This window comes from Girardinichthys multiradiatus, chromosome 21 (genome assembly GCF_021462225.1).
Source record: "Girardinichthys multiradiatus isolate DD_20200921_A chromosome 21, DD_fGirMul_XY1, whole genome shotgun sequence".
In the NCBI taxonomy this organism is placed as follows: Eukaryota; Metazoa; Chordata; class Actinopteri; order Cyprinodontiformes; family Goodeidae; genus Girardinichthys; species Girardinichthys multiradiatus.
Genome location: NC_061813.1, coordinates 42,199,411 through 42,227,166, shown reverse-complemented (window position 1 = coordinate 42,227,166; position 27,756 = coordinate 42,199,411). Strand labels below are relative to the sequence as shown.

At 43.9% G+C, this 27,756-nt stretch overlaps 1 protein-coding gene and 1 long non-coding RNA gene across 4 annotated transcripts; one reads left to right on the top strand and one right to left on the bottom strand.

The window, feature by feature from the left end:
* Window positions 1–59: 59 nt before the first annotated feature.
* LOC124858423 (zinc finger protein 436-like) lies at window positions 60–27,239 on the bottom strand. 3 transcript variants are annotated; one of them, XM_047350467.1, is made up of 4 exons: window positions 27,050–27,239; window positions 23,389–23,634; window positions 2,184–2,498; window positions 60–2,039 (listed from the first exon to the last, which is right to left on the bottom strand). In XM_047350467.1, the coding sequence occupies exons 1-4, from the start codon at window positions 27,222–27,224 to the stop codon at window positions 580–582; spliced, it is 2,196 nt and encodes a 731-aa protein (XP_047206423.1). In that variant the 5' UTR covers window positions 27,225–27,239; the 3' UTR covers window positions 60–579. The 3 variants fall into 3 exon arrangements, with proteins under 3 accessions (XP_047206423.1, XP_047206424.1, XP_047206425.1); XM_047350468.1 differs by having other exon boundaries at window positions 23,401–23,634; XM_047350469.1 differs by having other exon boundaries at window positions 26,957–27,093.
* LOC124858424 lies at window positions 26,445–27,756 on the top strand. The gene is made up of 3 exons (XR_007035828.1): window positions 26,445–26,532; window positions 26,910–27,162; window positions 27,264–27,756. It is a non-coding gene; the product is annotated as an uncharacterized LOC124858424 (long non-coding RNA).

Sequence of the window (27,756 nt, the reverse complement as noted above, 5' to 3'; positions counted from 1 at the left end):
TCAGAGGGACCCATTAGATTGTATGAAGTGAGGTTCTGCTCAGAAATAAAACGACCCAACATGGGAAGACTTTTATTAAATCAAAACCATCATCTCTTCTCCCAACTGCTGAAAGGCACCAACCTGACCTGAGAGCCAACAGAACTACACAGAGAAACTGGGTCCAAACATTCTCAAACATCAGAACATGCAGCCAAGTCAAACTTAAACAGAACAACTCGCAGATGGAAAGGAAGAAATTCTTACCATTCAAACAAAAACTCATCAGAACGTACTGAAGGAAAAGAACTTCATCTGAGGGGTTTTGGTTCCAGAACCATTTTATACATTAGCATGAAGGCAAAAAAGCTGCTGCTACCTGATTGGATGATTTCTGTCCCACCTGATTGAAGAATCAACATCGATCCACCTCATCAGTCTGTAATTAATCAGTCCCCGTTGCCATGGAGACACATCCACAGGCAGTTGCCTCAAAATACTCCACGTTTCCATGACAACCAACATATTTATCTGATCTACAGCAACGTTGGTCACCGTTCACAAGGTTCCAGAGTGAGCACGCTCAGAACATCACGCCTGTCAGGTGGCATCCAGCTGCTCGATGGCGTCACTGTCCGTCGTGACCTCACACGGCTCACTGGCCACGTCCATGCCGTCCAGACTGTGCAGCGAATCTACTCCGTCCCCATCATCCACCATCTCCTCCTGCTTGTAGCTCAAAGCGTCCACTTCGTCTTCAAACAAGATGGGTGGAGCCTCACTGTCGCCCGGCTTGCCAATTCCGTGCATGCGTCTCTGGTGCTGCTGCAGATTGCCGCGGCGGTTGAAACGGGCGGGGCAGAGCTCGCAGACGAACGGCCGCTCTCCGGTGTGGATGATGACGTGTCTGGCGAGCTGAGAACGGCACTTCTTGTCCTTGCCGCAGATGTGGCAGACGAAGCTCTCAGGCAGGCGTGCTCCGTTGGCGTGAACAACCTCTTGGTGCCTCTTGAGGTGGCTGAGGCGTCGGAAGCTGCGGCTGCAGAAGTCGCAGGAGAACGGCCGAACGTCACTGTGGATAAGGGCGTGGCCTGCCAGCAGGGAGCGGAAGCGGAACACCTTGCCACAGACGGGACAGGGGAAGGCACTCAAAGTGGCGGTGCTTCTCCTGCGCCCAGAGGCGTGCGATGTCTCGCCAGCCTTCGTCCTCAGGTGCACGCGTAGGTGGTGCTGTTTTAGGCAGGCGGCCCGCTGGAAGCTGCGCAGGCAAACACTGCAGTGATGGGGTTTGTCACCCATGTGAATGCGAGCATGAGCAGTGAGCAGGGCCTCAGACTTCAGCCTCTTCCCGCAGACGTTGCAGATGAACGTGAGGTCGGGGGGCAGGTTCTCCTCTGCGTTGATGTGGTTGGGGTGCAAAAGGATCTTGTGGCGCTTGAGCTGGTACTGACGAGCAAACTTGCGGCCGCAGATGTCACAGAGATGAGGACGTTCGCCAGTGTGCGTCTGGAAATGGACGGCGAGCTGCGAGCGGCACTTGAACTCTTTGCCGCAGAGGTCACAGAGCAGTGAGGCAGGGCGCTGAGGCTCAGCAGTGCCAGCCACATGCACTATCTTTCTGTGGTGCTCCAGGTCATTGGTCCTCATGTAAGCTTTAGGGCAGAGGTCGCATTGGTACGGTTTTACGCCAGAGTGGATCACCTCGTGGGTCTTCAACCGAGACCGACAACTGAAGGTTTTCCCACAGACAGCACACAACCATGCGGGCGCCAACTGCCGCTTCTCACGCCTGGCCATGCCATCTGGGTGCAGACGGCTCAAATGGTGCTGCAGATTGTCGCGGCGGTTGAAGCGAAGCTCACAAAGATGGCAGGCGAACGGCTTCTTCCCAGTGTGGATGAAGGAGTGGCGCGCCAGGCTTGACTTGTTCTTCATCACCTTACCGCACACATCACATACTGTGCTGTCGGGCTCCAGCTTTACTGCCTGCAGGGGGCCGTGCCAGGAGTTGGAGTCCGGCCGCGGGGCTGAGGGAGCCAAGGGCCGGGAGCCAGCCATGTCTGGGGGTTGGGGAGAGTAGAGAGGTTAGTGAGACAGCTGATGGTCCTGAGGAGAGATGGATTATATCTGACATTTAAAGAATAAAACCTTAACCCAACATGTTCCAGTTCTGCTGAGCTTTATAGTTCTGGTTCTGTTCTTACCTCCGTTAGGGGTCCAAGTGGGATCACCAGTGTCCTCCTCCACTGTAACCACCTCTTCCTCCTCTTCCTGTTGGAGGTCAGGAGACTCGCTTCGGCGCCGGGTTTGCCTGCCATTTCGACTGATGGTGTTGGAGCTCTGCAGGACCGGTCTCTTCCTGGTTCGAGTCCTGGTCTCAGTGGGCTCATCAGAGAGTTTAACTGCAGGTCTGATGATTCTGGTTCTGGTCCGGTTAGGGGTGCAGTGCTGAAGCAGAGCACCACCATCCGATCCATCAGGTCTGACTGTGAGACACTGCAGCAGCATAGCAGAAGAACCTGAAAGAAGAGTCGAAGTTAGTCTGATACTGAGCCCTGAATTATGCTGGACAGGCTGAAGATGCAGAGCAGGTGGAGTTCTGGGTTCTGCCTGTCGACCTGCAGTTTGTCTGCAGACAGATTTCACAGAAGAAGCAACCCACAAAAATGGAAAATGTTCCTCAATGAAACACTGACGGTTTAAAGAGGAACATCTGGTGTTCCTCAAGAAACACTGACGGTTTAAAGAGGAACATCTGGTGTTCCTAAAGAAACACTGACAGTTTAAAGAGGAACATCTGGTGTTCCTAAAGAAACACTGACAGTTTAAAGAGGAACATCTGGTGTTGCTCATGAAACACTGACGGTTTAAAGAGGAACATCTGGTGTTCCTCAAGAAACACTGACGGTTTAAAGAGGAACATCTGGTGTTCCTAAAGAAACACTGACAGTTTAAAGAGGAACATCTGGTGTTCCTCAAGAATCAGTGACGGTTTAAAGAGGAACATCTGGTGTTCCTCAAGAATCACTGACGGTTTAAAGAGGAACATCTGGTGTTCCTCAAGAAACACTGACAGTTTAAAGAGGAACATCTGGTGTTCCTCAAGAATCAGTGACGGTTTAAAGAGGAACATCTGGTGTTCCTAAAGAAACACTGACGGTTTAAAGAGGAACATCTGGTGTTCCTCAAGAAACACTGACAGTTTAAAGAGGAACATCTGGTGTTCCTCAAGAATCAGTGACGGTTTAAAGAGGAACATCTGGTGTTCCTAAAGAAACACTGACGGTTTAAAGAGGAACATCTGGTGTTCCTCAAGAATCAGTGACGGTTTAAAGAGGAACATCTGGTGTTCCTAAAGAAACACTGACGGTTTAAAGAGGAACATCTGGTGTTCCTCAAGAATCAGTGACGGTTTAAAGAGGAACATCTGGTGTTCCTAAAGAAACACTGACGGTTTAAAGAGGAACATCTGGTGTTCCTCATGAATCACTGACGGTTTAAAGAGGAACATCTGGTGTTCCTCAAGAATCACTGACGGTTTAAAGAGGAACATCTGGTGTTCCTAAAGAAACACTGACGGTTTAAAGAGGAACATCTGGTGTTCCTAAAGAAACACTGACGGTTTAAAGAGGAACATCTGGTGTTCCTCAAGAATCAGTGACGGATTAAAGAGGAACATCTGGTGTTCCTCAAGAATCAGTGACGGTTTAAAGAGGAACATCTGGTGTTCCTCAAGAATCAGTGACGGTTTAAAGAGGAACATCTGGTGTTCCTCAAGAATCACTGACGGTTTAAAGAGGAACATCTGGTGTTCCTCAAGAATCAGTGACGGTTTAAAGAGGAACATCTGGTGTTCCTAAAGAAACACTGACGGTTTAAAGAGGAACATCTGGTGTTCCTAAAGAAACACTGACGGTTTAAAGAGGAACATCTGGTGTTCCTCAAGAAACACTGACGGTTTAAAGAGGAACATCTGGTGTTCCTCAAGAATCAGTGACGGTTTAAAGAGGAACATCTGGTGTTCCTAAAGAAACACTGACGGTTTAAAGAGGAACATCTGGTGTTCCTCAAGAAACACTGACGGTTTAAAGAGGAACATCTGGTGTTCCTCAAGAATCAGTGACGGTTTAAAGAGGAACATCTGGTGTTCCTAAAGAAACACTGACGGTTTAAAGAGGAACATCTGGTGTTCCTCAAGAAACACTGACGGTTTAAAGAGGAACATCTGGTGTTCCTCAAGAAACACTGACGGTTTAAAGAGGAACATCTGGTGTTCCTAAAGAAACACTGACAGTTTAAAGAGGAACATCTGGTGTTCCTCAAGAATCGGTGACGGTTTAAAGAGGAACATCTGGTGTTCCTCATGAAACACTGACGGTTTAAAGAGGAACATCTGGTGTTCCTCATGAATCACTGACGGTTTAAAGAGGAACATCTGGTGTTCCTCAAGAATCAGTGACGGTTTAAAGAGGAACATCTGGTGTTCCTAAAGAAACACTGACGGTTTAAAGAGGAACATCTGGTGTTCCTAAAGAAACACTGACGGTTTAAAGAGGAACATCTGGTGTTCCTCAAGAATCAGTGACGGTTTAAAGAGGAACATCTGGTGTTCCTAAAGAAACACTGACGGTTTAAAGAGGAACATCTGGTGTTCCTCAATGAAACACTGACAGTTTAAAGAGGAACATCTGGTGTTCCTCAAGAATCAGTGACGGTTTAAAGAGGAACATCTGGTGTTCCTAAAGAAACACTGACGGTTTAAAGAGGAACATCTGGTGTTCCTAAAGAAACACTGACGGTTTAAAGAGGAACATCTGGTGTTCCTCAAGAAACACTGACGGTTTAAAGAGGAACATCTGGTGTTCCTCAAGAATCAGTGACGGTTTAAAGAGGAACATCTGGTGTTCCTAAAGAAACACTGACGGTTTAAAGAGGAACATCTGGTGTTCCTCATGAATCACTGACGGTTTAAAGAGGAACATCTGGTGTTCCTCAAGAATCAGTGACGGTTTAAAGAGGAACATCTGGTGTTCCTCAAGAATCACTGACGGTTTAAAGAGGAACATCTGGTGTTCCTAAAGAAACACTGATGGTTTAAAGAGGAACATCTGGTGTTCCTCATGAATCACTGACGGTTTAAAGAGGAACATCTGGTGTTCCTCAAGAATCACTGACGGTTTAAAGAGGAACATCTGGTGTTCCTCAAGAAACACTGACGGTTTAAAGAGGAACATCTGGTGTTCCTCAAGAATCAGTGACGGTTTAAAGAGGAACATCTGGTGTTCCTCAAGAACACTGACGGTTTAAAGAGGAACATCTGGTGTTCCTCAATGAATCACTGACAGGTTTAAAGAGGAACATCTGGTGTTCCTCAAGAAACACTGACGGTTTTAAAGAGGAACATCTGGTGTTCCTCAAGAATCACTGACGGTTTAAAGAGGAACATCTGGTGTTCCTCATGAAACACTGACAGTTTAAAGAGGAACATCTGGTGTTCCTCAAGAATCAGTGACGGTTTAAAGAGGAACATCTGGTGTTCCTAAAGAAACACTGACGGTTTAAAGAGGAACATCTGGTGTTCCTAAAGAAACACTGACAGTTTAAAGAGGAACATCTGGTGTTCCTCAAGAATCAGTGACGGTTTTAAAGAGGAACATCTGGTGTTCCTCAAGAATCAGTGACGGTTTAAAGAGGAACATCTGGTGTTCCTAAAGAAACACTGACGGTTTAAAGAGGAACATCTGGTGTTCCTAAAGAAACACTGACGGTTTAAAGAGGAACATCTGGTGTTCCTCAAGAATCACTGACGGTTTAAAGAGGAACATCTGGTGTTCCTCATGAAACACTGACAGTTTAAAGAGGAACATCTGGTGTTCCTCAAGAATCAGTGACGGTTTAAAGAGGAACATCTGGGGTTCCTAAAGAAACACTGACGGTTTAAAGAGGAACATCTGGTGTTCCTCAAGAAATCACTGACGGTTTAAAGAGGAACATCTGGTGTTCCTCAAGAATCAGTGACGGTTTAAAGAGGAACATCTGGTGTTCCTCATGAAACACTGACAGGTTTAAAGAGGAACATCTGGTGTTCCTCAAGAATCAGTGACGGTTTAAAGAGGAACATCTGGTGTTCCTAAAGAAACACTGACGGTTTAAAGAGGAACATCTGGTGTTCCTCAAGAATCAGTGACGGTTTAAAGAGGAACATCTGGTGTTCCTAAAGAAACACTGACGGTTTAACGAGGAACATCTGGTGTTCCTCAAGAATCACTGACGGTTTAAAGAAGAACATCTGGTGTTCCTAAAGAAACACTGACGGTTTAAAGAGGAACATCTGGTGTTCCTCATGAATCACTGACGGTTTAAAGAGGAACATCTGGTGTTCCTCAAGAATCAGTGACGGTTTAAAGAGGAACATCTGGTGTTCCTCATGAAACACTGACAGTTTAAAGAGGAACATCTGGTGTTCCTCAAGAATCAGTGACGGTTTAAAGAGGAACATCTGGTGTTCCTCAAGAATCAGTGACAGTTTAAAGAGGAACATCTGGTGTTCCTCAATGAAACACTGACAGTTTAAAGAGGAACATCTGGTGTTCCTCAATGAAACACTGACAGTTTAAAGAGGAACATCTGGTGTTCCTCAAGAATCAGTGACGGTTTAAAGAGGAACATCTGGTGTTCCTAAAGAAACACTGACGGTTTAAAGAGGAACATCTGGTGTTCCTCAAGAAACACTGACGGTTTAAAGAGGAACATCTGGTGTTCCTCAAGAATCAGTGACGGTTTAAAGAGGAACATCTGGTGTTCCTAAAGAAACACTGACGGTTTAAAGAGGAACATCTGGTGTTCCTCATGAATCACTGACGGTTTAAAGAGGAACATCTGGTGTTCCTCATGAAACACTGACAGTTTAAAGAGGAACATCTGGTGTTCCTCAAGAATCACTGATGGTTTAAAGAGGAACATCTGGTGTTCCTCATGAATCACTGACGGTTTAAAGAGGAACATCTGGTGTTCCTCAAGAATCAGTGACGGTTTAAAGAGGAACATCTGGTGTTCCTAAAGAAACACTGACGGTTTAAAGAGGAACATCTGGTGTTCCTCAAGAATCAGTGACGGTTTAAAGAGGAACATCTGGTGTTCCTAAAGAAACACTGACGGTTTAAAGAGGAACATCTGGTGTTCCTCAAGAAACACTGACAGTTTAAAGAGGAACATCTGGTGTTCCTCAAGAAACACTGACGGTTTAAAGAGGAACATCTGGTGTTCCTAAAGAAACACTGACAGTTTAAAGAGGAACATCTGGTGTTCCTCAAGAATCGGTGACGGTTTAAAGAGGAACATCTGGTGTTCCTCATGAAACACTGACAGTTTAAAGAGGAACATCTGGTGTTCCTCAAGAATCAGTGACGGTTTAAAGAGGAACATCTGGTGTTCCTAAAGAAACACTGACGGTTTAAAGAGGAACATCTGGTGTTCCTAAGAAACACTGACGGTTTAAAGAGGAACATCTGGTGTTCCTCAAGAAACACTGACGGTTTAAAGAGGAACATCTGGTGTTCCTCAATGAAACACTGACAGTTTAAAGAGGAACATCTGGTGTTCCTCAAGAATCAGTGACGGTTTAAAGAGGAACATCTGGGGTTCCTAAAGAAACACTGACGGTTTAAAGAGGAACATCTGGTGTTCCTCAAGAAACACTGACGGTTTAAAGAGGAACATCTGGTGTTCCTCAAGAATCAGTGACGGTTTAAAGAGGAACATCTGGTGTTCCTCATGAAACACTGACAGTTTAAAGAGGAACATCTGGTGTTCCTCAAGAATCAGTGACGGTTTAAAGAGGAACATCTGGTGTTCCTAAAGAAACACTGACGGTTTAAAGAGGAACATCTGGTGTTCCTCAAGAATCAGTGACGGTTTAAAGAGGAACATCTGGTGTTCCTAAAGAAACACTGACGGTTTAAAGAGGAACATCTGGTGTTCCTCAAGAATCACTGACGGTTTAAAGAAGAACATCTGGTGTTCCTAAAGAAACACTGACGGTTTAAAGAGGAACATCTGGTGTTCCTCATGAATCACTGACGGTTTAAAGAGGAACATCTGGTGTTCCTCAAGAATCAGTGACGGTTTAAAGAGGAACATCTGGTGTTCCTCATGAAACACTGACAGTTTAAAGAGGAACATCTGGTGTTCCTCAAGAATCAGTGACGGTTTAAAGAGGAACATCTGGTGTTCCTCAAGAATCAGTGACAGTTTAAAGAGGAACATCTGGTGTTCCTCAATGAAACACTGACAGTTTAAAGAGGAACATCTGGTGTTCCTCAATGAAACACTGACAGTTTAAAGAGGAACATCTGGTGTTCCTCAAGAATCAGTGACGGTTTAAAGAGGAACATCTGGTGTTCCTAAAGAAACACTGACGGTTTAAAGAGGAACATCTGGTGTTCCTCAAGAAACACTGACGGTTTAAAGAGGAACATCTGGTGTTCCTCAAGAATCAGTGACGGTTTAAAGAGGAACATCTGGTGTTCCTAAAGAAACACTGACGGTTTAAAGAGGAACATCTGGTGTTCCTCATGAATCACTGACGGTTTAAAGAGGAACATCTGGTGTTCCTCATGAAACACTGACAGTTTAAAGAGGAACATCTGGTGTTCCTCAAGAATCAGTGACGGTTTAAAGAGGAACATCTGGTGTTCCTAAAGAAACACTGACGGTTTAAAGAGGAACATCTGGTGTTCCTCAAGAAACACTGACGGTTTAAAGAGGAACATCTGGTGTTCCTCAAGAATCAGTGACGGTTTAAAGAGGAACATCTGGTGTTCCTAAAGAAACACTGACGGTTTAAAGAGGAACATCTGGTGTTCCTCAAGAATCAGTGACGGTTTAAAGAGGAACATCTGGTGTTCCTAAAGAAACACTGACGGTTTAAAGAGGAACATCTGGTGTTCCTCAAGAATCACTGACGGTTTAAAGAGGAACATCTGGTGTTCCTCATGAAACACTGACTGTTTAAAGAGGAACATCTGGTGTTCCTCAAGAATCAGTGACGGTTTAAAGAGGAACATCTGGTGTTCCTAAAGAAACACTGACGGTTTAAAGAGGAACATCTGGTGTTCCTAAAGAAACACTGACGGTTTAAAGAGGAACATCTGGTGTTCCTCAAGAAACACTGACGGTTTAAAGAGGAACATCTGGTGTTCCTCAATGAAACACTGACAGTTTAAAGAGGAACATCTGGTGTTCCTCAAGAATCAGTGACGGTTTAAAGAGGAACATCTGGGGTTCCTAAAGAAACACTGACGGTTTAAAGAGGAACATCTGGTGTTCCTCAGGAAACACTGACGGTTTAAAGAGGAACATCTGGTGTTCCTCAAGAATCAGTGACGGTTTAAAGAGGAACATCTGGTGTTCCTCAAGAAACACTGACAGTTTAAAGAGGAACATCTGGTGTTCCTCAAGAATCAGTGACGGTTTAAAGAGGAACATCTGGTGTTCCTAAAGAAACACTGACGGTTTAAAGAGGAACATCTGGTGTTCCTCAAGAAACACTGACGATTTAAAGAGGAACATCTGGTGTTCCTCAAGAATCAGTGACTGTTTAAAGAGGAACATCTGGTGTTCCTAAAGAAACACTGACGGTTTAAAGAGGAACATCTGGTGTTCCTCAAGAAACACTGACGGTTGAAAGAGGAACATCTGGTGTTCCTCAAGAATCACTGACGGTTTAAAGAGGAACATCTGGTGTTCCTCAAGAATCAGTGACGGTTTAAAGAGGAACATCTGGTGTTCCTAAAGAAACACTGACGGTTTAAAGAGGAACATCTGGTGTTCCTCAAGAAACACTGACGGTTGAAAGAGGAACATCTGGTGTTCCTCAAGAATCACTGACGGTTTAAAGAGGAACATCTGGTGTTCCTAAAGAAACACTGACGGTTTAAAGAGGAACATCTGGTGTTCCTCATGAATCACTGACGGTTTAAAGAGGAACATCTGGTGTTCCTCAAGAATCAGTGACGGTTTAAAGAGGAACATCTGGTGTTCCTCATGAAACACTGACAGTTTAAAGAGGAACATCTGGTGTTCCTCAAGAATCAGTGACGGTTTAAAGAGGAACATCTGGTGTTCCTCAAGAATCAGTGACAGTTTAAAGAGGAACATCTGGTGTTCCTCAATGAAACACTGACAGTTTAAAGAGGAACATCTGGTGTTCCTCAAGAATCAGTGACGGTTTAAAGAGGAACATCTGGTGTTCCTAAAGAAACACTGACGGTTTAAAGAGGAACATCTGGTGTTCCTCATGAAACACTGACAGTTTAAAGAGGAACATCTGGTGTTCCTCAAGAATCAGTGACGGTTTAAAGAGGAACATCTGGTGTTCCTCAAGAATCAGTGACAGTTTAAAGAGGAACATCTGGTGTTCCTCAATGAAACACTGACGGTTTAAAGAGGAACATCTGGTGTTCCTCAAGAAACACTGACGGTTTAAAGAGGAACATCTGGTGTTCCTCAATGAAACACTGACAGTTTAAAGAGGAACATCTGGTGTTCCTCAAGAATCAGTGACGGTTTAAAGAGGAACATCTGGTGTTCCTCAATGAATCACTGACGGTTTAAAGAGGAACATCTGGTGTTCCTCAAGAATCAGTGACAGTTTAAAGAGGAACATCTGGTGTTCCTCAAGAATCAGTGACGGTTTAAAGAGGAACATCTGGTGTTCCTCATGAATCACTGACGGTTTAAAGAGGAACATCTGGTGTTCCTCAAGAAACACTGACGGTTTAAAGAGGAACATCTGGTGTTCCTAAAGAAACACTGACGGTTTAAAGAGGAACATCTGGTGTTCCTCAAGAAACACTGACGGTTTAAAGAGGAACATCTGGTGTTCCTCAATGAAACACTGACAGTTTAAAGAGGAACATCTGGTGTTCCTCAAGAATCAGTGACGGTTTAAAGAGGAACATCTGGTGTTCCTCAATGAAACACTGACAGTTTAAAGAGGAACATCTGGTGTTCCTCAAGAATCAGTGACGGTTTAAAGAGGAACATCTGGTGTTCCTAAAGAAACACTGACGGTTTAAAGAGGAACATCTGGTGTTCCTCAAGAAACACTGACGGTTTAAAGAGGAACATCTGGTGTTCCTCAAGAATCAGTGACGGTTTAAAGAGGAACATCTGGTGTTCCTCATGAAACACTGACAGTTTAAAGAGGAACATCTGGTGTTCCTCAAGAATCAGTGACGGTTTAAAGAGGAACATCTGGTGTTCCTAAAGAAACACTGACGGTTTAAAGAGGAACATCTGGTGTTCCTCATGAATCACTGACGGTTTAAAGAGGAACATCTGGTGTTCCTAAAGAAACACTGACGGTTTAAAGAGGAACATCTGGTGTTCCTCATGAATCACTGACGGTTTAAAGAGGAACATCTGGTGTTCCTCAAGAAACACTGACGGTTTAAAGAGGAACATCTGGTGTTCCTCAAGAATCAGTGACTGTTTAAAGAGGAACATCTGGTGTTCCTAAAGAAACACTGACGGTTTAAAGAGGAACATCTGGTGTTCCTCAAGAAACACTGACGGTTTAAAGAGGAACATCTGGTGTTCCTCAAGAATCACTGACGGTTTAAAGAGGAACATCTGGTGTTCCTAAAGAAACACTGACGGTTTAAAGAGGAACATCTGGTGTTCCTCATGAATCACTGACGGTTTAAAGAGGAACATCTGGTGTTCCTCAAGAATCAGTGACGGTTTAAAGAGGAACATCTGGTGTTCCTCATGAAACACTGACAGTTTAAAGAGGAACATCTGGTGTTCCTCAAGAATCAGTGACGGTTTAAAGAGGAACATCTGGTGTTCCTCAAGAATCAGTGACAGTTTAAAGAGGAACATCTGGTGTTCCTCAATGAAACACTGACAGTTTAAAGAGGAACATCTGGTGTTCCTCAAGAATCAGTGACGGTTTAAAGAGGAACATCTGGTGTTCCTAAAGAAACACTGACGGTTTAAAGAGGAACATCTGGTGTTCCTCAAGAATCACTGACGGTTTAAAGAGGAACATCTGGTGTTCCTCATGAAACACTGACAGTTTAAAGAGGAACATCTGGTGTTCCTCAAGAATCAGTGACGGTTTAAAGAGGAACATCTGGTGTTCCTAAAGAAACACTGACGGTTTAAAGAGGAACATCTGGTGTTCCTAAAGAAACACTGACAGTTTAAAGAGGAACATCTGGTGTTCCTCAAGAATCAGTGACGGTTTAAAGAGGAACATCTGGTGTTCCTCAAGAATCAGTGACGGTTTAAAGAGGAACATCTGGTGTTCCTAAAGAAACACTGACGGTTTAAAGAGGAACATCTGGTGTTCCTCATGAATCACTGACGGTTTAAAGAGGAACATCTGGTGTTCCTCAAGAATCAGTGACGGTTTAAAGAGGAACATCTGGTGTTCCTCATGAATCACTGACGGTTTAAAGAGGAACATCTGGTGTTCCTCAAGAATCAGTGACAGTTTAAAGAGGAACATCTGGTGTTCCTCAAGAATCAGTGACGGTTTAAAGAGGAACATCTGGTGTTCCTCATGAATCACTGACGGTTTAAAGAGGAACATCTGGTGTTCCTCAAGAAACACTGACGGTTTAAAGAGGAACATCTGGTGTTCCTAAAGAAACACTGACGGTTTAAAGAGGAACATCTGGTGTTCCTCAAGAAACACTGACGGTTTAAAGAGGAACATCTGGTGTTCCTCAATGAAACACTGACAGTTTAAAGAGGAACATCTGGTGTTCCTCAAGAATCAGTGACGGTTTAAAGAGGAACATCTGGTGTTCCTAAAGAAACACTGACGGTTTAAAGAGGAACATCTGGTGTTCCTCAAGAAACACTGACGGTTTAAAGAGGAACATCTGGTGTTCCTCAAGAATCAGTGACGGTTTAAAGAGGAACATCTGGTGTTCCTCATGAAACACTGACAGTTTAAAGAGGAACATCTGGTGTTCCTCAAGAATCAGTGACGGTTTAAAGAGGAACATCTGGTGTTCCTAAAGAAACACTGACGGTTTAAAGAGGAACATCTGGTGTTCCTCATGAATCACTGACGGTTTAAAGAGGAACATCTGGTGTTCCTAAAGAAACACTGACGGTTTAAAGAGGAACATCTGGTGTTCCTCATGAATCACTGACGGTTTAAAGAGGAACATCTGGTGTTCCTCAAGAATCAGTGACAGTTTAAAGAGGAACATCTGGTGTTCCTCAAGAATCAGTGACGGTTTAAAGAGGAACATCTGGTGTTCCTCAAGAATCAGTGACAGTTTAAAGAGGAACATCTGGTGTTCCTCAAGAAACACTGACAGTTTAAAGAGGAACATCTGGTGTTCCTCAAGAATCAGTGACGGTTTAAAGAGGAACATCTGGTGTTCCTCAAGAATCAGTGACGGTTTAAAGAGGAACATCTGGTGTTCCTCATGAAACACTGACAGTTTAAAGAGGAACATCTGGTGTTCCTCAAGAATCAGTGACGGTTTAAAGAGGAACATCTGGTGTTCCTCATGAATCACTGACGGTTTAAAGAGGAACATCTGGTGTTCCTCAAGAATCAGTGACGGTTTAAAGAGGAACATCTGGTGTTCCTCATGAAACACTGACAGTTTAAAGAGGAACATCTGGTGTTCCTCAAGAATCAGTGACGGTTTAAAGAGGAACATCTGGTGTTCCTCATGAAACACTGACTGTTTAAAGAGGAACATCTGGTGTTCCTCAATGAAACACTGACAGTTTAAAGAGGAACATCTGGTGTTCCTCAAGAATCAGTGACGGTTTAAAGAAGAACATCTGGTGTTCCTAAAGAAACACTGACGGTTTAAAGAGGAACATCTGGTGTTCCTCAAGAAACACTGACGGTTTAAAGAGGAACATCTGGTGTTCCTCAAGAATCAGTGACGGTTTAAAGAGGAACATCTGGTGTTCCTAAAGAAACACTGACGGTTTAAAGAGGAACATCTGGTGTTCCTCATGAATCACTGACGGTTTAAAGAGGAACATCAGGTGTTCCTCAAGAATCAGTGACGGTTTAAAGAGGAACATCTGGTGTTCCTCATGAAACACTGACTGTTTAAAGAGGAACATCTGGTGTTCCTCAAGAATCAGTGACGGTTTAAAGAGGAACATCTGGTGTTCCTAAAGAAACACTGACGGTTTAAAGAGGAACATCTGGTGTTCCTCAAGAAACACTGACGGTTTAAAGAGGAACATCTGGTGTTCCTCAAGAATCAGTGACGGTTTAAAGAGGAACATCTGGTGTTCCTAAAGAAACACTGACGGTTTAAAGAGGAACATCTGGTGTTCCTCATGAATCACTGACGGTTTAAAGAGGAACATCTGGTGTTCCTCAAGAATCAGTGACGGTTTAAAGAGGAACATCTGGTGTTCCTCATGAATCACTGACGGTTTAAAGAGGAACATCTGGTGTTCCTCAAGAATCAGTGACAGTTTAAAGAGGAACATCTGGTGTTCCTCAAGAATCAGTGACGGTTTAAAGAGGAACATCTGGTGTTCCTCAAGAATCAGTGACAGTTTAAAGAGGAACATCTGGTGTTCCTCAAGAAACACTGACAGTTTAAAGAGGAACATCTGGTGTTCCTCAAGAATCAGTGACGGTTTAAAGAGGAACATCTGGTGTTCCTCAAGAATCAGTGACGGTTTAAAGAGGAACATCTGGTGTTCCTCATGAAACACTGACAGTTTAAAGAGGAACATCTGGTGTTCCTCAAGAATCAGTGACGGTTTAAAGAGGAACATCTGGTGTTCCTCAAGAATCACTGACGGTTTAAAGAGGAACATCTGGTGTTCCTCAAGAATCACTGACGGTTTAAAGAGGAACATCTGGTGTTCCTCAAGAAACACTGATGGTTTAAAGAGGAACATCTGGTGTTGCTCATGAAACACTGACGGTTTAAAGAGGAACATCTGGTGTTCCTCATGAAACACTGACGGTTTAAAGAGGAACATCTGGTGTTCCTCATGAAACACTGACAGTTTAAAGAGGAACATCTGGTGTTCCTCAAGAATCAGTGACGGTTTAAAGAGGAACATCTGGTGTTCCTAAAGAATCAGTGACGGTTTAAAGAGGAACATCTGGTGTTCCTAAAGAAACACTGACGGTTTAAAGAGGAACATCTGGTGTTCCTCATGAATCACTGACGGTTTAAAGAGGAACATCTGGTGTTCCTCAAGAATCACTGACGGTTTAAAGAGGAACATCTGGTGTTCCTCAAGAAACACTGATGGTTTAAAGAGGAACATCTGGTGTTGCTCATGAAACACTGACGGTTTAAAGAGGAACATCTGGTGTTCCTCATGAAACACTGACGGTTTAAAGAGGAACATCTGGTGTTCCTCATGAAACACTGACAGTTTAAAGAGGAACATCTGGTGTTCCTCAAGAATCAGTGACGGTTTAAAGAGGAACATCTGGTGTTCCTCAAGAATCAGTGACGGTTTAAAGAGGAACATCTGGTGTTCCTAAAGAAACACTGACGGTTTAAAGAGGAACATCTGGTGTTCCTCATGAATCACTGACGGTTTAAAGAGGAACATCTGGTGTTCCTCAAGAATCAGTGACGGATTAAAGAGGAACATCTGGTGTTCCTCATGAATCACTGACGGTTTAAAGAGGAACATCTGGTGTTCCTCAAGAATCAGTGACAGTTTAAAGAGGAACATCTGGTGTTCCTCAAGAATCAGTGACGGTTTAAAGAGGAACATCTGGTGTTCCTCATGAAACACTGACTGTTTAAAGAGGAACATCTGGTGTTCCTCAATGAAACACTGACAGTTTAAAGAGGAACATCTGGTGTTCCTCAAGAATCAGTGACGGTTTAAAGAAGAACATCTGGTGTTCCTAAAGAAACACTGACGGTTTAAAGAGGAACATCTGGTGTTCCTCAAGAATCAGTGACGGTTTAAAGAGGAACATCTGGTGTTCCTCATGAAACACTGACAGTTTAAAGAGGAACATCTGGTGTTCCTCAAGAATCAGTGACGGTTTAAAGAGGAACATCTGGTGTTCCTCAAGAATCAGTGACGGTTTAAAGAGGAACATCTGGTGTTCCTAAAGAAACACTGACGGTTTAAAGAGGAACATCTGGTGTTCCTCATGAATCACTGACGGTTTAAAGAGGAACATCTGGTGTTCCTCAAGAATCAGTGACGGATTAAAGAGGAACATCTGGTGTTCCTCATGAATCACTGACGGTTTAAAGAGGAACATCTGGTGTTCCTCAAGAATCAGTGACAGTTTAAAGAGGAACATCTGGTGTTCCTCAAGAATCAGTGACGGTTTAAAGAGGAACATCTGGTGTTCCTCATGAAACACTGACTGTTTAAAGAGGAACATCTGGTGTTCCTCAATGAAACACTGACAGTTTAAAGAGGAACATCTGGTGTTCCTCAAGAATCAGTGACGGTTTAAAGAAGAACATCTGGTGTTCCTAAAGAAACACTGACGGTTTAAAGAGGAACATCTGGTGTTCCTCAAGAATCAGTGACGGTTTAAAGAGGAACATCTGGTGTTCCTAAAGAAACACTGACGGTTTAAAGAGGAACATCTGGTGTTCCTCATGAATCACTGACGGTTTAAAGAGGAACATCTGGTGTTCCTCAAGAATCAGTGACGGTTTAAAGAGGAACATCTGGTGTTCCTCATGAAACACTGACTGTTTAAAGAGGAACATCTGGTGTTCCTCAAGAATCAGTGACGGTTTAAAGAGGAACATCTGGTGTTCCTAAAGAAACACTGACAGTTTAAAGAGGAACATCTGGTGTTCCTCAAGAAACACTGACGGTTTAAAGAGGAACATCTGGTGTTCCTCAAGAATCAGTGACGGTTTAAAGAGGAACATCTGGTGTTCCTAAAGAAACACTGACGGTTTAAAGAGGAACATCTGGTGTTCCTCATGAATCACTGACGGTTTAAAGAGGAACATCTGGTGTTCCTCAAGAATCAGTGACGGTTTAAAGAGGAACATCTGGTGTTCCTCATGAATCACTGACGGTTTAAAGAGGAACATCTGGTGTTCCTCAAGAATCAGTGACAGTTTAAAGAGGAACATCTGGTGTTCCTCAAGAATCAGTGACGGTTTAAAGAGGAACATCTGGTGTTCCTCAAGAATCAGTGACAGTTTAAAGAGGAACATCTGGTGTTCCTCAAGAAACACTGACAGTTTAAAGAGGAACATCTGGTGTTCCTCAAGAATCAGTGACGGTTTAAAGAGGAACATCTGGAGTTCCTCAAGAATCAGTGACGGTTTAAAGAGGAACATCTGGTGTTCCTCATGAAACACTGACAGTTTAAAGAGGAACATCTGGTGTTCCTCAAGAATCAGTGACGGTTTAAAGAGGAACATCTGGTGTTCCTCAAGAATCACTGACGGTTTAAAGAGGAACATCTGGTGTTCCTCAAGAATCACTGACGGTTTAAAGAGGAACATCTGGTGTTCCTCAAGAAACACTGATGGTTTAAAGAGGAACATCTGGTGTTGCTCATGAAACACTGACGGTTTAAAGAGGAACATCTGGTGTTCCTCATGAAACACTGACGGTTTAAAGAGGAACATCTGGTGTTCCTCATGAAACACTGACAGTTTAAAGAGGAACATCTGGTGTTCCTCAAGAATCAGTGACGGTTTAAAGAGGAACATCTGGTGTTCCTAAAGAATCAGTGACGGTTTAAAGAGGAACATCTGGTGTTCCTCATGAAACACTGACGGTTTAAAGAGGAACATCTGGTGTTCCTCATGAATCACTGACGGTTTAAAGAGGAACATCTGGTGTTCCTCAAGAATCACTGACGGTTTAAAGAGGAACATCTGGTGTTCCTCAAGAAACACTGATGGTTTAAAGAGGAACATCTGGTGTTGCTCATGAAACACTGACGGTTTAAAGAGGAACATCTGGTGTTCCTCATGAAACACTGACGGTTTAAAGAGGAACATCTGGTGTTCCTCAAGAAACACTGACGGTTTAAAGAGGAACATCTGGTGTTCCTCAAGAATCAGTGACGGTTTAAAGAGGAACATCTGGTGTTCCTAAAGAAACACTGACGGTTTAAAGAGGAACATCTGGTGTTCCTCATGAATCACTGACGGTTTAAAGAGGAACATCTGGTGTTCCTCAAGAATCAGTGACGGATTAAAGAGGAACATCTGGTGTTCCTCATGAATCACTGACGGTTTAAAGAGGAACATCTGGTGTTCCTCAAGAATCAGTGACAGTTTAAAGAGGAACATCTGGTGTTCCTCAAGAATCAGTGACGGTTTAAAGAGGAACATCTGGTGTTTCTAAAGAAACACTGACGGTTTAAAGAGGAACATCTGGTGTTCCTCAAGAAACACTGACAGTTTAAAGAGGAACATCTGGTGTTCCTCAAGAATCAGTGACGGTTTAAAGAGGAACATCTGGTGTTCCTCAAGAATCAGTGACGGTTTAAAGAGGAACATCTGGTGTTCCTCATGAAACACCGACAGTTTAAAGAGGAACATCTGGTGTTCCTCAAGAATCAGTGACGGTTTAATGAGGAACATCTGGTGTTCCTCAAGAATCACTGACGGTTTAAAGAGGAACATCTGGTGTTCCTCAAGAATCACTGACGGTTTAAAGAGGAACATCTGGTGTTCCTCAAGAAACACTGACGGTTTAAAGAGGAACATCTGGTGTTCCTCATGAAACACTGACGGTTTAAAGAGGAACATCTGGTGTTCCTCATGAAACACTGACGGTTTAAAGAGGAACATCTGGTGTTCCTCATGAAACACTGACAGTTTAAAGAGGAACATCTGGTGTTCCTCATGAATCACTGACGGTTTAAAGAGGAACATCTGGTGTTCCTCAAGAATCAGTGACGGTTTAAAGAGGAACATCTGGTGTTCCTCATGAAACACTGACAGTTTAAAGAGGAACATCTGGTGTTCCTCAATGAAACACAGACAGTTTAAAGAGGAACATCTGGTGTTCCTCAAGAATCAGTGACGGTTTAAAGAGGAACATCTGGTGTTCCTCATGAAACACTGACAGTTTAAAGAGGAACATCTGGTGTTCCTCAATGAAACACTGACAGTTTAAAGAGGAACATCTGGTGTTTCTCAAGAATCAGTGACGGTTTAAAGAGGAACATCTGGTGTTCCTAAAGAAACACTGACGGTTTAAAGAGGAACATCTGGTGTTCCTCAATGAAACACTGACAGTTTAAAGAGGAACATCTGGTGTTCCTCAAGAATCAGTGACGGTTTAAAGAGGAACATCTGGTGTTCCTCATGAAACACTGACAGTTTAAAGAGGAACATCTGGTGTTCCTCAATGAAACACTGACAGTTTAAAGAGGAACATCTGGTGTTTCTCAAGAATCAGTGACGGTTTAAAGAGGAACATCTGGTGTTCCTAAAGAAACACTGACAGTTTAAAGAGGAACATCTGGTGTTCCTCAAGAATCACTGACGGTTTAAAGAGGAACATCTGGTGTTCCTCAAGAAACACTGACGGTTTAAAGAGGAACATCTGGTGTTCCTCATGAAACACTGACGGTTTAAAGAGGAACATCTGGTGTTCCTCATGAAACACTGACGGTTTAAAGAGGAACATCTGGTGTTCCTTATGAAACACTGACAGTTTAAAGAGGAACATCTGGTGTTCCTCATGAATCAGTGACGGTTTAAAGAGGAACATCTGGTGTTCCTCAAGAATCAGTGACGGTTTAAAGAGGAACATCTGGTGTTCCTCATGAAACACTGACAGTTTAAAGAGGAACATCTGGTGTTCCTCAATGAAACACAGACAGTTTAAAGAGGAACATCTGGTGTTCCTCAAGAATCAGTGACGGTTTAAAGAGGAACATCTGGTGTTCCTCATGAAACACTGACAGTTTAAAGAGGAACATCTGATGTTCCTCAATGAAACACTGACAGTTTAAAGAGGAACATCTGGTGTTTCTCAAGAATCAGTGACGGTTTAAAGAGGAACATCTGGTGTTCCTAAAGAAACACTGACGGTTTAAAGAGGAACATCTGGTGTTCCTCAATGAAACACTGACAGTTTAAAGAGGAACATCTGGTGTTCCTCAAGAATCAGTGACGGTTTAAAGAGGAACATCTGGTGTTCCTCATGAAACACTGACAGTTTAAAGAGGAACATCTGGTGTTCCTCAATGAAACACTGACAGTTTAAAGAGGAACATCTGGTGTTTCTCAAGAATCAGTGACGGTTTAAAGAGGAACATCTGGTGTTCCTCAAGAAACACTGACGGTTTAAAGAGGAACATCTGGTGTTCCTCAATGAAACACTGACAGTTTAAAGAGGAACATCTGGTGTTCCTCAAGAATCACTGACGGTTTAAAGAGGAACATCTGGTGTTCCTCAAGAATCAGTGTCGGTTTAAAGAGGAACATCTGGTGTTCCTCAAGAATCAGTGACGGTTTAAAGAGGAACATCTGGTGTTCCTCATGAAACACTGACAGTTTAAAGAGGAACATCTGGTGTTCCTCAAGAATCAGTGACGGTTTAAAGAGGAACATCTGGTGTTCCTAAAGAAACACTGACGGTTTAAAGAGGAACATCTGGTGTTCCTCAAGAAACACTGACGGTTTAAAGAGGAACATCTGGTGTTCCTCAAGAATCACTGACGGTTTAAAGAGGAACATCTGGTGTTCCTAAAGAAACACTGACGGTTTAAAGAGGAACATCTGGTGTTCCTCATGAATCACTGACGGTTTAAAGAGGAACATCTGGTGTTCCTCAAGAATCAGTGACGGTTTAAAGAGGAACATCTGGTGTTCCTCATGAAACACTGACAGTTTAAAGAGGAACATCTGGTGTTCCTCAAGAATCAGTGACGGTTTAAAGAGGAACATCTGGTGTTCCTCATGAAACACTGACAGTTTAAAGAGGAACATCTGGTGTTCCTAAAGAAACACTGACGGTTTAAAGAGGAACATCTGGTGTTCCTCATGAAACACTGACAGTTTAAAGAGGAACATCTGGTGTTCCTCAAGAATCAGTGACGGTTTAAAGAGGAACATCTGGTGTTCCTAAAGAAACACTGACGGTTTAAAGAGGAACATCTGGTGTTCCTCAAGAATCAGTGACAGTTTAAAGAGGAACATCTGGTGTTCCTCAAGAATCACTGACGGTTTAAAGAGGAACATCTGGTGTTCCTCAATGAAACACTGACGGTTTAAAGAGGAACATCTGGTGTTCCTAAAGAAACACTGGCAGTTTAAAGAGGAACATCTGGTGTTCCTCAATGAAACACTGACGGTTTCAAGAGGAACATCTGGTGTTCCTCAATGAAACACTGACGGTTTCAAGAGGAACATCTGGTGTTCCTCAAGAATCAGTGTCGGTTTAAAGAGGAACATCTGGTGTTCCTCAAGAAACACTGACGGTTTCAAGAGGAACATCTGGTGTTCCTCAAGAATCAGTGACGGTTTAAAGAGGAACATCTGGTGTTCCTCAAGAAACACTGACGGTTTCAAGAGGAACATCTGGTTTTCCTCAATGAAACACTGACGGTTTCAAGAGGAACATCTGGTGTTCCTCAAGAATCAGTGTCGGTTTAAAGAGGAACATCTGGTGTTCCTCATGAAACACTGACGGTTTAAAGAGGAACATCTGGTGTTCCTAAAGAAACACTGGCAGTTTAAAGAGGAACATCTGGTGTTCCTCAATGAAACACTGACGGTTTCAAGAGGAACATCTGGTGTTCCTCAATGAAACACTGACGGTTTCAAGAGGAACATCTGGTGTTCCTCAAGAATCAGTGTCGGTTTAAAGAGGAACATCTGGTGTTCCTCAAGAAACACTGACGGTTTCAAGAGGAACATCTGGTGTTCCTCAAGAATCAGTGACGGTTTAAAGAGGAACATCTGGTGTTCCTCATCAAACACCGACGGTTTAAAGAGGAACATCTGGTGTTCCTCAAGAATCAGTGTCGGTTTAAAGAGGAACATCTGGTGTTCCTCATGAAACACTGACGGTTTAAAGAGGAACATCTGGTGTTCCTAAAGAAACACTGGCAGTTTAAAGAGGAACATCTGGTGTTCCTCATGAAACACTGACGGTTTAAAGAGGAACATCTGGTGTTCCTCAATGAAACACTGACGGTTTCAAGAGGAACATCTGGTGTTCCTCAATGAAACACTGACGGTTTCAAGAGGAACATCTGGTGTTCCTCAAGAATCAGTGTCGGTTTAAAGAGGAACATCTGGTGTTCCTCAAGAATCAGTGACGGTTTAAAGAGGAACATCTGGTTTTCCTCAATGAAACACTGACGGTTTCAAGAGGAACATCTGGTGTTCCTCAAGAAACACTGACGGTTTCAAGAGGAACATCTGGTTTTCCTCAATGAAACACTGACGGTTTCAAGAGGAACATCTGGTGTTCCTCAAGAAACACTGACGGTTTCAAGAGGAACATCTGGTGTTCCTCAAGAAACACTGACGGTTTCAAGAGGAACATCTGGTTTTCCTCAATGAAACACTGACGGTTTCAAGAGGAACATCTGGTGATCAGTATGCAGACTCTAGCCCTGAACATCCATACTGTGGGCCATGCTCCTGAGTATTCTCCATGTCAAGATCTCATTTCCAGACCCAGTTTGGAGTATTTCTAAAACTGAATAACAGTTTCTGTTAAAGCTGACCTTCAGTCTGCTCCAAACACCAGGGGGTCTTCCCTCTGATACATAGTTCTCTAGATTTTCTTTGGACCTTGGCTGCCTTGGCATGAATGATCAACTGATGCAGGACACATGTCTCAGGTCCTGAGTCAGGTTTTCATTTGATTCATTTTTGCTCCAGCAGACAGGATGTTCTGCTGTAGAGTTTTTTGGGCTTGACAGGAGTTGCTTGGTACTGTTTCCAAAGCTCTGGAAGCTGTTGCTTCTAGAGGGACCACTGTCTAATCCACCAGTACTCCAACATGTGGAGGAGCCGAGGACTGAAAGCTCCAACTGCAAACAGCAGTCAGTCTCCAGAGGACTTGCCTGACATCAGGACACCTGCCCAGCTGTAGGAGCAGGAACCAGAGGCTGAACATCAAAATGAAGGTCTGAAGAACCAACATGTGATTTATCATCTCAGACAGAACTTAGAGAACCTGTGGCAGTTTTTATTTATGTCCATCAGAACTTGGAGAACCTGTTGGAGCTCTTTGTTTTTAGACATCCACATTTCTATTGTTTAGAAAGAACAATAAGATGTTCTTTTCATCCTACTGATGCTCCATCATGTATCTAGAGGTGGAACCTTGTACACGCGGACTCCTCTCTCCAGAACTCTGTAAGGGTTCCTGATCTGACTCAAACAACTTGTTTGGATTTACTTCAAGCTGCTGCTCCTCTCTAAAGGTTCCTCTACACCAGAACTCTCTCACCTTCCTGCCCACCTGAGTGTCTCCAGTTGAGGTGCTGACTCAGTAGGTCCACCTGGACACCGGCGTCCCTGGTTTCAGCACAGCTGCTCTGGCAGCCCACCTCCTTTCTCGTTGCTTCCTCAGGACTCTCCCATTGGCAGCCCACCTCCCGCCTGGTCACCTCCTGCTCCTCCTCCCCTCTGCCTCCTAACAGGTAGATGCAGAGTTTCTCTTCTCCTCCTCCAGGGGGCTCCATCTCTGCTACACCTGCAGGCAGACACATCTTTAGAAACCAGAACCAGTTTTACTGGTCCCAGACCATACTCAGACCTACAGATGGTTCTTAAATGCAGTGCTGATGTGGCCTCTGACTGGTTTGTTGAAGAGTCCTTTCAGGTGACAAAGAGGTGCACAGAGAAATCGGTTCTGACCAGTCACCAGCAGGTCAGAAACTAAAAAATCTGATGGTTTTCCCCCATCAGTGAACACAACATAGCTAATCGCTACCAGGTAATCTGATAACACTCTTCGGTGTGGGCGCCGTCACTGAACTGGAGATGAAAGAAGGTGCTTGAAATGAAACTGGTTTTCTCAAATAGCCTTAAAGTGTCTGCTGTTCATGGAGAGAGCAAGACTTCTAGCAGATAACAGAAAGAGCAGAAGATAAAAGACCTTTGGAGCCTAAAGATCTGTCTGTCATTGAAGATGTTGGACTGGGCAGGTTTTTGGAGATCTCAATGACGGTAAAGATCTACAGTGTCTAGAACATACAGGCAGAGAGGATGGTTTAACAATGCTGGGTATGCTAGCTGTGCTAATCGCTAATACAGGATGGTAAAGACAGTTTGAAATATCAACTATTCATTTTACCTTTGTTTAAAAATATTGGTAGAACCTTGTTTTGCAGCAACTATTCTTATACACATGGTGTTATGTCACCTCTCTTCCAAATATGAATAATTGGGGCCATCACTGACTATAAGAATAGTAAACAGCAGCTCAACCATGATCCAGCACTGCCTGACACCTAAAGCAGCTTCTTTGCACACTTCAACCTTCCAGGCAGCAGGAAGTCTGAACATCATCCACCATCAGAGCTACAGCATCAGCCTCTCATCCTTCAGCTCACAAGGTGAGCTCCACATTAAGGAAAGTAAACATCAACAAAGCTGCAGGTCCACATGGTGTCAGGTGCTGACCAGCTTGCAGGTGTTTTTCTGGACATCTTCAACCTCTCCCTGCAGCTCTTTATGGTCCCTGCCTGCCTGAAGTCCTCCACTATTGTACCTGTGCCCTGTTGCTCTGACCCCAGTTATCATGATGATCATGACTGACAGTCTGCAGTTTGTCTACAGGGAGAATTGCTCCACAGAAGATGCTGTCTTGTTAGAACTTCACACGGCTCTGACCCGTCTGCAGCACCCTATCACCCATGTTAGAATGCTATTTGTGGACTTCAGCTCAGCCTTCGCCACCATCCTACCCGAGTTGCTGGCCATGAAGCTCCACAACGCACTTTGCTCCTGGATCAGCGACTTCCTCACCAGCAGGCCCCTAGAGGTGAGGATAGGGAAACTAACATCTGCCCCACTGATCCTCAGCACCGGCACGCCGCAGGATTGAGTTCTTTGCCCTGACCTCTTCACCCTATTAACACACGACTGCTCTGCTATTCACAAAACAAACAACGTTGGGAAGTTTGCGGACGACACTGCTGTGGTGGGTCTCTTATCTAACAATGAGACCCACTACAGATGGGAGGTCTACAACCTGACTCACTGGTGCTCCAGGAACAACCTCATCCTGAACACCAGCAAAACCTAGGAGGTCATAGTGGATTACAGGAGGTCCAGGAGGACTGAACACGCTCCTCTCTGCATACAGGAGGAGGTGGTGGAACATGTGGACAGCATAGAGTTCCTGGGCATTTACATCTCCTCTGACCTCCTGGACTGAGAACACCTCTCACCCAGTAGAGAAGGCCCAAGCACGGCTCTTCTTTCTCAGGAAGTTAAAGCGATCTGGACTCTCTCCTCAGCTAACAAACTTTAACAGGACCACGATGGAAAGCATGTTGTGCCTTAGTGTGACAGTGTGGTATGAGAGCTGCACGACACAGGAGAGGAAGGTCTAAGCAATTGGTGGTGAGGACAGCACAGGGGATTGTTGGTTGCCGCCTGCTAGACCTGGACTCGGTTTATGTTACGAGAGTCCAGATGCATTGCCAAAGATCCCGCCACCCAGGCTATGAGCTGTTTATCCCACTTCCATCGGGACAGTGGTTCAGCTGCATTAATTCTAAAACAAAGACTTAGAACTGTTTCTTTCCCAGAGCTGTGAAGCCAATTGCCCCCCTGTAGACATTCAATTGTCCATTCATGACCCACGTCTGTTCATAGGCTGCTCCACCACCAGCTGCACTTTATGTAAATACGTCATACTACATCTCCATCAACACAATTCATACTTTTCTTAAGAGATGTTTCAGCTGCTAGAGGTGCTCCAATTCTCAGGTCTTATAATTTTGGGTCCATAATGACAATCCAGATTCTTGATTCTTGAATTGAGGAACGCTGACAGCTAATGCTGCTCTTGTATCTTCTTATGTTAAAGATCTTCAGGAGGAACCTGAATCAACTAAAATCAGAACTTTACAAAAACCAGAGATTGGAAATCAACCACAACATTTTGATGCATGCACACTGGGAGCACTGGAAACCAACGTCAGACTCCTGGTTTGATCTCACGGTGTTGGCCAATAAAGCTGGTTCTGATTCTGAGATGAAGGCAAACAATCTTTGAACAAACAGACCAATCTATAGCTGCCAGCCCTATACAGAACATCCTCAGCCTGCCGTGTTCTACATCACACGGACTCGGGTTCCTTAAGAACCCTACTGGGTTCAGGAATTCAGGCTCAAAGTGAGGGGAACCATGGAGATAAGAACCGTCAGGTGCAAGCTGCATTGCTCTGCAGTACCAGAAACATGCCAGAACCTCCGAGTTCTGTCTGATGTTTAGAGTCCTCTGAAGCTCTGTATCCATGGTGACAGAGTGAAGATCCACCATCCTGGAGGCTGCAGGTTAAACCTTATTCACAAGCATCAGTTCTGTCAGAGATTAGCCAGAACCTGGTTCATATTGCAGCTGTTGAGCTTCCCTCAGGTCAGATCCAGGCCCGTTGTATTACTGAAGAACAGAACCTGGTTCTGTCCTGGTTCTACAATCAGACCCTGTCCTATGTAGCAGTGGTCCCCAACCTTGGTCCTCTCGATCGACACATCCAAAACATGCAGGACATTGGACCGCTGCACTGTAGGACCATCCGGTCCACGACTGTCTCTAATGAGTCACAAACAGCGTTGGTTCAAAAGTTAATGGTTCAGTTACCTCTGAAACATAACCTGCCTACTCAGATCGGTCCGGGTTCTGTTAAATACTTTAGACATCCTTAGAGTTCTGACAGAACCTTTGGTTTAAAACGAACAGAACCTCTAAATCATCCAGGATCATACCCTCCTCCTCCTCCTCTGTTTCCTCAGCCGGTTAGCTCTATGCTAACTCCAGCTAACACACCAGGAAAGCTCACCTGTGAGTCTCGAGGCCACGTTTGCTGTGACGTCACATGCAGAACTTAAAGATTAAAGTCCGAACTCCATGTTCTGTTCATCAAGTAACAGACCTGACGGACCCAACAGGAACAGAACCACAGCAGGCCGCCCCGGGAAACCGTTGCTGCTCTTCTTCTGCTGAGGGTTTCCAGGGAACTGTGTTGCCAGTTTGTCTTCAGTTATGGTTTGTCTCCATCTAGTGGTTAGAAAGAGGAGTAGCTGATGTTCTATTGTACCTGTCCTCATCTCACCTCTTCTCGTCTCCACCTGAACTCTGTCTGTTAGGAACGGCGGGGGTCGCAGCGGCGTCTTCTGCAGCGTCAGTATCGTGTGTGAGATGTTGCGACAACAGCGCTGTGTTGATGTCTTTCATGCCGTGAAGACGCTCAGAAACAACAAACCAAACATGGTGGACCTACTGGTAAAATGAATCACATGTATTTCTTGTTTCCCTGCTACTTTAAATAGAATCAGTTCTGAGTTCAGCTGAACTTCGGACTTCCAACATGTGCATCTGTATTAAAGTACTTTTATGTACATGAATACCTAACCTGAATAGAAAGGAGCGTAAGCCTAATTGGTCTATATGTTTATTCTCTACTCAACTAATGAAAAGATCACTTGCCCTTTTTAAGTCAGTCTCTAGTAACACATTTACACAGCTACACGTGTACTCATAAGTACATTAGAGTAAACATGCAGGTACAAATACAGCTCTATGTCTCTCATATTTATACTGAGTAATTACTTCCTACAAGAATAAACTAAGTAAACATTT

What these genes read in the sequence shown, in the direction of transcription:
- LOC124858423 (XM_047350467.1), bottom strand. Translation starts at nt 27,224, where the DNA reads ATGAGGACAGGTACAATAGAACATCAGCTACTCCTCTTTCTAACCACT. An exon ending in GTTCCTGTTGGGTCCGTCAG is followed by an intron (nt 23,635 to 27,049) that starts GTCTGTTACTTG and finishes GTCTGCCTGCAG; the next exon opens with GTGTAGCAGAGATGGAGCCC. An exon ending in CACTTGGACCCCTAACGGAG is followed by an intron (nt 2,040 to 2,183) that starts GTAAGAACAGAA and finishes CCCAACCCCCAG; the next exon opens with ACATGGCTGGCTCCCGGCCC.